General features: G+C 38.3%; 1 protein-coding gene across 1 annotated transcript in view; it reads right to left on the bottom strand.

The window, feature by feature from the left end:
* Nucleotides 1–11,652, bottom strand: part of HSD17B4 (hydroxysteroid (17-beta) dehydrogenase 4) — a gene marked incomplete at its 3' end in the record, with an annotated part of 44,717 nt that overhangs the window by 18,045 nt on the left and 15,020 nt on the right. Inside the window, exons 12-16 of the mRNA XM_009078838.1 lie at nucleotides 7,431–7,537; nucleotides 6,516–6,749; nucleotides 6,046–6,097; nucleotides 5,636–5,707; nucleotides 4,076–4,179 (exon numbers count right to left, since the gene is read on the bottom strand). Of these exons, the coding sequence (XP_009077086.1) occupies nucleotides 4,076–4,179; nucleotides 5,636–5,707; nucleotides 6,046–6,097; nucleotides 6,516–6,749; nucleotides 7,431–7,537 (569 nt within the window). The remainder of the gene's footprint in view (nucleotides 1–4,075; nucleotides 4,180–5,635; nucleotides 5,708–6,045; nucleotides 6,098–6,515; nucleotides 6,750–7,430; nucleotides 7,538–11,652) is intronic.

Genomic DNA, 11,652 nt, shown 5'->3' with positions numbered 1-11,652 from the left:
TGGCAGTGTTCAAAGCCAGGCTGGATGAGTTCTTATGCAACCTGATCTGGTGGGGAGGTGTCCCTGCCCATGGTAAGGAGGGTTGTGACTAGATGATCTATAAGGTCCATTCCAACCCCTAAAATTCTATGATTCTTTGAAAATTATTTACTACCTCACTCACGGACTACATTACATTACTTTTCACCTTTAAGAGCTTCCAACTCTTTTTTTGTTTACATTTTCCTTTTGTTTTTGCAATTACATGCTGTATATTAAGCTCTACATTACTTTAAAAGATCTGTTCCTTGCGCAACCTTTAGCTTCATTGTTCAGTTTTAAGATATAAACTTTACCAACAGACTGACAGAGAATGCTCTACATCACAATAAATACAGAGGACACCACAACCAACTCAAAGCTATTAAAGTGGCTGAAATCTTGTTTTCTCCTCTCCTTCTTGGGTTTTCAAAACAAACAAAAAGCCCAAAAATAAACTTGAATAAGCTGTGAAATGAAAGGAAGCAACTTGATTCTCACCTGCAGTAATTTTACTTAATCTCAGTTTGTGTAAGCCCTTTACCAAAGAAAAGAGAAATCAAAAGAAACCAAGTGCTGTGTAGTTTCATACCAAATAAATCAAAGGATCTTTCATGTTTACTAACCGCAGAGCAAGGCCTCTACTTGGATGGAAGACTTGATAATGGCAATTCTGCTTTTGTCACTTCAGAGAACCACAACAGACCTACACATTAATAAGCCTGATAACAAGAACATTACCTAAGTGTGCTTTCAAAAAGAATGGCTTGCCAATCTATTTCGAGCTGGCTCAAAGAACTCAACCCAATCTACCAAGTCCTTAAGATGTTAAAACTAGACAACACATGAATAATCAATGAAACCACTCTGCCAGTAGGGTAAGAAAACCCCAACTAAAGAGAAGAGACACGATTTACAAAACATGTTGTTTATCATAGATCCCAACATGGAAATTTTTTCCTCTTCACTTGCAATATGATATTCAAATACAATAAAAGTGTAAAGTGACAAAAAGAAAAATTACAATACATGCCTGATCAGCTTGGGATTTTGTTTTGGATCAGAGGAACATTAAAGTCTTTTTAACTGGGAAGGTTTGCAAGGACAAATTAGGAAAATTTACCATTTGAAACCAGTCTCTTGCATGCAGATGCCTCTGTTGGACTTGTTATACCATTGCATTGTCTTAACTAGACTACCTTTTGTGGTTTTTTCTGTCACAGGTAGGACTGCTGCCTGAAACAGGTATTCACATTTTAAAATAAAAAATTATTTAAATAGCCTTTTCATACTTCACCAAATAGAGTGAAGAAGCAGCAGTTGCTTAAAATGCAGTGTTTAACTAAAAAGAGCCAAGGCACTACACTGGACTCACTGATGTCACCACTATACGTTAGCCACCTTTCCTTTGAACCACTGCGGGTTTTTCACACGTACTATTATAAAATCTCATTACAGAAAAATAAAGGGTTCCTTCAAATACCTGTGTACACTGCAATAATACTCTGTGAACCTTTTATACTACAAACAGGCTTTGCCAATTTCTCTTTGAAGCAGCAGGCATTTCAGAATTTGATTTGTAAAGTAATATATGGTAAACCTTCTATAGAATTGATACAGATTTTAATAAAAAATTGAAAGTTTACATGCAAAACCCCCAAATAACATTACCTGCAGGATTTCATTATGCATTAAGTATTATGTAAATTTAAAAACATACCCTTTATTCAACTGACTTTTGCTGAGCCTCAGGGCTTTAGTTTACAGTAACAGCATGCAGTCACAGGTGACACTACCCTCCAAACACAGTACTGAAGGTAGTCTCTATGCTTTGCAAAACTCTTCCATGCAAACACACAGATTTAGAAAGAGCTACACCTACAGATCTTTTCTAGAAATTACAAGTTCAAACCTCTCACCACAGATTTGAGCACCTCTTACCTTTTTACTAAGCTAGTGTTATTAGTACAGCAATATCCTGCAATATTAACATTTGACCATACCTACTAGGATCAAATTATCACATGAAAAACATGTTACTAAACTAACACAGACACAAAATTATCATCAGGTATCCATATATTTTAAAATATAATTAGCCCTCCCACCCTCTTAAACACCAACAAACCTCATGAAATTCAACAAGGCCAAAGTGCAAGGTCCTGCACATGGGTCAGGGCAACCTCCAGTATCAACATGGGCTGGGGAAGGAACTGGATTGAGGGCAGCACTGAGGAGAACAACTTGGGGTGCTGGTGAATGAGAAAGTGAACATGAGGTGGCAGTGCGTGCCTGCAGCCCAGAAAGCCAAACACATCCTGGGCTGCATCAAAAGCAGTGTGACCAGCAGGCTGCGGGAGATGATTCTGCCCCTCTGCTCCACTCTGGTGAGACCTGACCAGGAGTAGTGCACCCAGCTCTGGAGTGAGTCCAGAGGAGGGCCATTAAGCTGACTGGAGGGATGGAGCACCTCTCCTATGAAGGCAGGCTAAGAGAGATGGGATAGTTCAGCCTGGAGAAGAAAAGGCTCTACAGAGACCTTATAGCACCTTCCAATAGGTGGGCCTACAAAAAGCTAGAAAGGGATTCTTTATAAGGATATGTAGTGATAGGAGAAAGGAAATGGCTTTAAACTGAAAGAGTAGGTTTAGATTATATATAAGGACTCTTTCTCTTCACTATGAGGATGGTGAGGAACTGGCACAGGTTGCCCAGAGAAGCTGTGGATGTGTCATCCCTGAAGCGTTCAAGGCCAGATTGGATGACACTTTGAGCAGCCTGATCTAGTGGAAGGTGTTCCTTCCCACGGCAGCATAGTTGGAATTAGGTGAATTTTAAGGTTCCTTCCAACCCAAACCATTTTATGATTCTATGAGCCTCTGAGGCGGAGCAGTAGAACACACCATAATGCTAAAATGATGACACAAAGATCATGTATGCCCACTGAGGCAGGAATTGAAATGTGATCATGACAGCAGAGCTGAGACAGGTTTAAAACAGGACTCTGTTAAGAGTCTAGTTAGCACAATCCAACAGCTCAGTAGCAGGTCCTTAGACAAAGTCTTTAAACTGTCAACTGCTTTGTAATTCTCCTTGTTGCACATGCTCAAACAAGAGCAGTCAAAAAAAATCTGGTCTTAAAACTACCTATAAGATAGGTAAAGATCCTCAAATCCACCTGAAAAAGGAAGACTTATAAAGAGAAGCCACTTCTCTGTTCTTGTTTTCACCTAAGGGTCCTCTAAAAATTTTTCAGATCAAAAGTAGACTGAGAAGAATAAAACCTTTCCCAAGCTAGCTTTAAGAAACAATTTCCTCATCTGTTCATTTATGAGGAGCATGATTGGATTAAAACATGTAAACTTTCTTTTGCTTGCAAAGATTACATTTGAGTTTCATAAAATCAAGAGTCAATGAGACTTTTCAGAACTTGGACTTTTGAACTGATAGCATGTTCCATCTGACCTATAGAAGGAGGATTTTAAGGCATTTAGCGAAGTACAAAGAACAACATGTAGCAGATTTTAGCATTTCTATGAAACTAATTGAGTCACATTGGTTCAGATTACAGCCTGCTGCTCTGCTCACTTCAAAAGAGCCTCTTTTAAGCAATCTAATATGATTCCTCTAGAGAAGCATTCCATTCACATCATCATGCATTTTATATAGATTTCAACTTCAGACATCACTTTCTAATTCCAAGTCCATAGAAAGTAGATTCTACACATTTTCTAGAGAATTGCTTATTCTCCTTTCCATTAGGATATTCCATATCTATAATTTCAAATATCTGAATGTAGGAATGTCTCGTCAGCTTTGCATGTTTATCAATTCATTTTCTCCCTAATTGTCCAAGCAAAACCATTGTTTTCCCAAGCCCTGAACAGTACCTTTTTACTCAGGCTCTCCAATGAACATTTAAATTTGATCTGAGCTCATATTGCCACATTGCTTAAATGCTGGTATATTCTTCCCAGATGATACAGCAAACATTTTTCTTGCAGTACTGACAGAAGTTTCTATGTGTTGGTTTTTTTCAAAATACGTGTGAATTTACCTTGGCCTTTTCTGATGTTCGTTTTCCACCAAATCCTCCAGCTCCAACAAAAAACAATGTGAACTGATTATAACACACTAGGTCCTTTCCGCAGTAAGTATTCACTGAAAGACAACAAAAGAGGAAGGTCATATATTCTCTTCAATCTCCTTTTTCATACAGCTAGCATGTGCTGTTACAGGAGGCATGTTCAGCTTCAAGTACGACAAAGCTCATTTTAACAACTGAAAGGACAATGGTCACACTAGCACATTACACTGTTGCAAATCACTTCCTGGCTAGGGTACACTAATGATCTGTTTCAAATAACATCATGAATTTTTGCTCCTTGAAAGCATTAAAATTAAAAAACAAGCTATTAAAATGCTGATGGCATTCAATGTGCTAAAAATATTTGACAACAGAGTGCTGAAATTTGATTGATTTCACTATCTCATATGGCATTAGCAGTTTACTGAAATATGATATAATTGTGCCATAAAATATGATGTATTAGAAGCTATTAAGAATACCTAGTGTGTAAAGCAGATTATGAACTCATACAACAAGTGGCACCTTGTATGAAGAGCTCCAGAGTCTAAGGTCAACTAGTCCTTCTTTTGAAGAGGTTATATTTCTGAACTGAGATTCAGCTTCCTACTTCCAGTTCATATCTATTCCACTCCCCTACACCTTAGACTGAAATTTACAGCATTGTTTGTTAATAATGCTTATTTCCAGTTCCAAAGATACTTAAAACCCATTGAGACTCTGCTCACAAAAAGAACACCTGCACACTGCAGAAACAGACATGCCAATATTAGCCCAGCAAGAAAGCAAAACACAGCTACGAGGAACAAATGGACAGTAAAAGAACCTTTTACAATTTTATCTGTACTCTGAAGGAATAAAAGATCAACAATGTTTAGAGATTCACTGCCTATTAACCTACTCTTCGTCTTACTTCCCAAAGGAACTTGGTATAATTACACCTAAAGATTGAAAAATTCTGAAAACTACAAGTTTTCAGTTTCTGGAGACATTCTGATCCTTTACCTTGGGTACAAGAGGAAAGAAATGGGGTTTTCTTTAGAATAAAATAATGCAGACATAAAAAAGGCATGTAGGACATGCTCTTACAAGACTGCTGCTTTGCAGATGAGTCAACACAACATACACCTATGACTAACCCTTCCAAAACCACTCCACAAACCGTATGAGTAACATGCAGACACACACCCCCTTGCTTAAGCGTCACAGAACGTAAAACAGCTGCCTGCAGGCAGGCCTAGTAGCATTATTATTAAAGAACATTCATCAGTTTGCATATTCCACCTTCATACAAAGAAAACAAACCACCTCTGAAATCTTTTCCTGAAGAGAATGTTCTTATTTCACTATGTTAACTGTCCAAGAACAATTACACAGCTATGGCTAATTAGCTCATTTCTCAGCTCTCACTGAAATTTAATAAAGCTAAGTCTTCTCTGTGGAAGGGCTGGCAGCTGTTGGCACAGCTAGCTAAAAACAGAGCCTAATAAATTCTACAGCATCCCCTTCAAAAGCCATAAACCTTTTTACCATCTATAAGCAAGACTGCTCCTGATCCTTTGTCGAGAATATCAGCCACAGTTGAAACTGAAGTTAATTGTCCTGTAGGATAAGAAGAACACATACACATTATAAGGTTTTGCTTCAGGAATGATGCCCACAGAAGACTCTTTACACTATCTTATTTACTTACACAGGCATGCAGTGTATTTGCATTCTTTTTACTAAGCATGCTGTAGAAAAGCAACACCTGATCCCACGAACACAGTTTCAAAATTCCTTCAATAATACAACAGGTTGCCTCCCTTCTCCCCTACTCCTTGCAAAAAAGCAAATGCAAAAATTCATTTTGAAACAGAGCTTCCTTATTTCCATTTATAATATGGCTACAGGAAGTGTTCTCCTGTTGAAAAGCAAATCAGCAACACAAAAGGACTGACCTGAGGTTGGTAATGGTTTATACACCTCCAGATATTGCTCACCATGCAACATCTATGTAAAGAAAGACAGCTCTGTAACAACAGTCAATATATTCTGTTGTCTCCCCGAAGCCAATACATAGTTATTTCAGAAAGTGTTCGAACAAACATATTAAACAGGCAAATTTTTTCCTTTTATTTTTCAATTTCATCCCCAAAATATCTTCAAAGAAGTTTTAAACTTTTGTGGTTTAACAAAAGCATAGTGCACACAAAACAAAATTTATTTTAAAACTGATCAACCATATCATCTTAGAAGACACAGATTATACAACTAATCAAATGAACCATTTCTTAGGACCTAAGAATATAAACCACTGAATTATTCTTTCCCAGAATAAAAGGCACTTATTAACATTACAAAAAAACTAATTTAAATCACCTTCAAGTTATATAACACATATAAAATGAGCTACATAACTCTTCCATACCTTTGCAAGGTCAATATTTAATCCTGGAAGAGATGGAACACCATCAAACATTGAAGTCTGAGCAGGAATTACTCCAAAGCTAGGCAAACAGCAGAACTCTTCACTTCCTTCAAAGAGAAATTTTAGGTGATCTGGATCCTTAGTTGACATTCCCACACCAAGGGCATAGAGAATAGGCTCTAAGTGAGTATATTTATACACATTGGTGGCCAGTTCACGGCCAACAATGCTTGCCTGGAAATTAAAAATTGGTATAAAATAAAAATTCATAATAGTTAATATTGAACTTGCATTCTTTCTATAATTCTCATACCAAACAAGGTTCATATTTGAACATTTTCTTTATAGCCACATGTAAACACAAATTATGAGTAATAAATAGACCATAAAATATTAATGTATTCATTGCAACACAAGAAACCCTAATGTAATGCCTTATACCTTGCTGCAAGCAATTTACTCCAAGAATAAGTAGTGTAACTTCACATAGCTGCACTTCACACAGCACGTAAGATTTTTTCTAAAACAAACCTTGAATGAAATAACACCATAATAAAACTGAAACAAGGCAAAGCTATCTATAGAGGAGCAAGAGCAAAATAACATTGCCCAAGAACACTCAAGACATGACACTCTTCTGAGCAACACCCTCATTAAAGAGGCTTAACAGAACTTACAAGCACTTAGACACTGCATTATCCAGTATATTTAGCTGTAAGCTTTCCAATCATCAATATGAAAAATAAAGAGTGGAGTCTGAAAATGTTTCTTATTTTGCTTCCTTGCTTCACAGTTTAAACCCCAGCTTTCTTTTTGCAGACAGCAAGCCACAGCAGAAGCTGACTAGCAACATGAATCTCACCACTCAAGGTTTTCACCTAGCTTTGAGTGCATCTGGTAGACAGATACACCTACCGTGTCAACAGATGAAGAGACCACTGATCCAGCGCTTGTTGAATTCATGGAAACATTCCCTTGAGACTCTATCTGACTTAGAGCATCATTCAATACACTTATGGACTCTAGAGAAAGGAATTGATAAAAATTCATTTATAAACAACAATAAATGAGACACTCCAGTTAGACACAAAACAAACACACTGGCAAATGATATATAGCCTGGTATTTCTCAATACATTTTTAAGCACAATAAGCATATATCTGCAAATTGACCACAGTGCTGCATTTTTTACAGGCATCTACACAAAAGTTGAGGCCAAGTAATTTCTACATGGGTTCCATCAGTTCTGTACCCACCAGTCACCATGACACCTATCTGAATGTATTAAGAAGATAATGAGCACTGCATGTTTCAACCTCCTGAGAAGCAAACACCTCAAAAGTAGCGCTGCTTTTTTATCTTGAAAATTATTTGCACTACAAGCAACAGGTCTAACTTTCTGGCTGTTACCCTCTTTACCAAGTCACATAAGTAAATACATAAATACATACAAAAATAAATAAATACATAAATAAGTATGAGATTTGAACAATGCCAAGATTACAAGTGAGATGATGCATGGCTGAACTCAGTTATGGTAAAGGCAGGCCATCAAGAACAGCTTGTTCCTTGATGCTCAATATGGCTAAAATCAATATTAAATGTTACAAAGAATCAAACAAAAAGTAATGAGAATCATGCACCAAAAAATATAAGTGTGTTTAATTCAGAGGAATGCAAAAACATTATTCAGCTCTCTTAACCTAGAGTCACTCCCCTCTACTTCAAAACCCCCAATGCCCATACTGACTTGCATTGCTGCTTGGATTAACACCATGCTGCCCCATCACACAGCACTACCCTAAACAACCTGCCAGTTAACTGCACACCCTCTTGCAGAATACTAATTTCCTAAACTACCTGTTGCTTACAAGTCTCACTGTCAGAACCATCATGTTTTATTTGTGGCCTGAATCTTGGGGGAAAAAAAAGGACCATCTAAGAAACAAATCTATGTTGTCACCTCTTCTGCCAAAGACAAGCTTCCTCTTTGGATACAAGCTTTATCACAATATGATATGAGGTTATGACATTTACATAATTGAAAATGAGCAAAACAAGATTTGCAATTTTTAAGAACCCTTTGAAAGGTAATCTCTTTTATCCTTTTGTCATTCCTGAAATGTATAGAAGAAAAGCAATCCAGAGCTGCTGGGAGAAGCAACAGATCATTTTTATCTTCTGCATGAACCAAAGGAAGGTTTCACATTGCTTTAAAATCTTCACAGGAAAATACAGGTTTGACCTCCAAGTAAGCCTGAATGTCTCCTCAGCTTAGCATTTTCACAACCTATTTCCATGGATGAACATAACAATCATTCTTAATGGTGAGAACCAAAGATCAACAACATGCATTTTAAATCAAATGACATAATTAAGACCATCAGCATAAAGCCAACCTGTAAATTAATAATGGTGCAGAATACTACAATCTCTTTTCAAGGAATCATTCTTCCAGAATGCATATGACTGGATTATAAAACTGGCGAGCTGGCTGAACACTAAGGAGATCATAGAATAGTTTGGGTTGGAAGGGACCTTTAAAGGTCAGCTAGTCTAAGTCCCCTGCAACACGCAGGGAAATCTTCAGGTAGATCAGAGCTCTGTCCAACCTGACCTTGAATGTCTCCAGGTTTGGAGCACCTACCAGATCTCTGGGAAACCTCTGCCAGTGTTTTACTGCCCTCATTGTAAAAAAGCTTCTTTACAGCTAGTCTAAACTAACCCTCTTTCAGTTTAATGCCCTGTCCCATTGCAACAGACCCTGCTGAAAAGCTAGGAGCAATCTTTAAGTACCAAAAGGCTGCAATAAGGTGTCCCTGAAGCCTTATCTTCTCCAGGTTGAACAAACCCAGCTCTATCAGCCTTTCTTTATAGGCTCCATCCCTCTTATCATTATTGTCGCGCTCCTCTGGACTTGCTCCAGCAGGTCTATGTCCTTCCTGTGCTGAGGACTCCAGAACTGCATGTTGTACTCCAAGTGGACAGATCTTCTGAGCGTAGTATCAACTCCCTCAACCTGCTGGGAATGCGTGTTTTAATGCAGCCCAGTATACAACTGGCTTTTGGGGCTGCAAGCACACATTGCCAGCTCATGTCCAACTCTTCATTCAGCAACATCTCCATGTCCTTCTCTGTAGGGATGCTTTTGATGCCTTCATCCTCTGTGACACTGGGGGTCATCCCTACCCACATGCAGGACCTTGCACTTGACGTTGTTGAAGCTCATAAGGTTCCCATGAGCTCACGCCTCAAGCTTGTCGAGGTCCCTCACTCAGGTGTGTGAACTGCACCACTCAGCTTGGTGTACCCTCAGCAAGTCTCCAGAAGGTGCACTCAATCCCAGTTGCTATGTCACTGATGAAGATACTAAACAGTACTGTTCACAATACAGGCCCCTGAGGGCCACCAGTCACTACTGATCTCCTCATGGGCATTGAGCCATTGACCGCTACCCTCTGGATGTGACCATCCAAACAACTTCTCACTCACTGAACAGTTCATCAAATCCATATCTCTCCAATATAGAGAGACAGATGTTGTCAGGGACTATGTCAAAAGACCTTACACAAGTCCAGACAGATGACAGTCATAGCTCTTCCCTTGTCCACAGATGTAGCCACTCCATCATAGAAGGCCAGCAGGTTGGTCAGGCAGGGCTTACCCTTGGTGAAGCCATGCTGGCTGTCCTAAATCACCTCCCTGTCCTGCATGTGCCTTAGCAGAGCTTGTAGGAGGATCTGTTCTGTGATCATCCCAGGCACAGAGGTGAAGCTGACTTCTCGGTAGTTCCCACGGTCCTCCTTTCTACCTTTTTTTGAAATGGAAGGTGCGGTGGTGTTCAGCCTTAACATCAAAGGCCTCATCAAAATTGTTTTTTTTCAAACATGGAATGTTCTTTCAAAGACTCATGTGTTTACTTCTTTACCTTGATGACAGACATCAGCTGCGTGAGATAGGTTTATGGTTCCAGGCACAAACTTCTTGAGAGGTATCAGCAAAAAGTATATGAAATTCCTTCCGTTTCAAGGTGGTTTTCATCCTTTGAAATTAAAGCTGCTTTTAAGATGCCGCTGCCTTGGCTTGCCTGATAATGCTTAAGCAAGCTATTATAATATCATCAAATACAGGAAGCTAAGCTGGTTTTTGTTCTTCTTGTTTTTTACTTTTTAATAAAGAAAGGGCAAAAAATGTTAATTCTTTTTCCTCTCTGGATTACCATCTCTCATAACTTTTCCAGTTACGCGCATGCTGACCTGTTCTTTTCATTTTCCAGGGGCTCCTAGAGCAGCATACAACTGAAATGTCTCAACACCTCAATTTGTTTCAGTCTTCACTGCACTTCTTCCTGGCACATGAAACTGAACTAGTATGGTGTTAGATTTACAGTAGTATTTTAGCAGTTGACCAGAAATAAATCTTTGATGCAGGGTTACACCTCTGAAGAAACACGGTATTAGATGACTGCATTCAGAGGTACAAAGGTTATGATCATATACGTTATTAGAAGCTAAAAATGTAGTATGAGACTAACAAAAAAGAAAGATTAAACATTTTAAAAAAAGCTGGTAAATGAGGTTTGCACACTGATAAGGATGCCTTTTGCATACATTTTGAGTACTTCAAGTAAAAGTTGAGAAGGGAAGCACAGTGTGGTACATGAATTTTAGACTTGTAAACACACAAGGATGTTTGAAACTAATGTTTCAGCAATATGACAATTTGTATTTTTTAATGCATGACTGCACAAGCTGAGTAAGGTTCTTTTTAAGATGCAACAAATATGCAATTACACCAAAGCAGAAAGACCCCTTGGCAGAAACAAACCCTTAAAAAAATTAAAAGAAACCTTTTGATTAACATAGCATTTTTTTAAATTGTTATATTGTCAGTGAACTCTAAAACCTTAAATGTCCACCACCCCAGAATGGTCTGTTATTATCAGCTAGTTATTATAAGACAGCAGGAAAATATTAACCTGGAGAGCAAAGGTTGAAAATAGTCACAGAAAAAGGCTGCCTCTTTCCAAAAGCATTCCTCTTGCTTTCCAATTAGGGAATATTGCATATGAACCATATCCCTTAACAATGGAGGAAACAGCACCAGTGTTTAAACCCTTTTTAAACACATATGAAG

Source organism: Acanthisitta chloris, unplaced genomic scaffold (genome assembly GCF_000695815.1).
Source record: "Acanthisitta chloris isolate BGI_N310 unplaced genomic scaffold, ASM69581v1 scaffold11217, whole genome shotgun sequence".
Lineage (NCBI taxonomy): Eukaryota > Metazoa > Chordata > Aves > Passeriformes > Acanthisittidae > Acanthisitta > Acanthisitta chloris.
The sequence above is the reverse complement of the archived record's forward strand: the minus strand, read 5'-3'. Positions and strand labels throughout refer to the sequence as shown.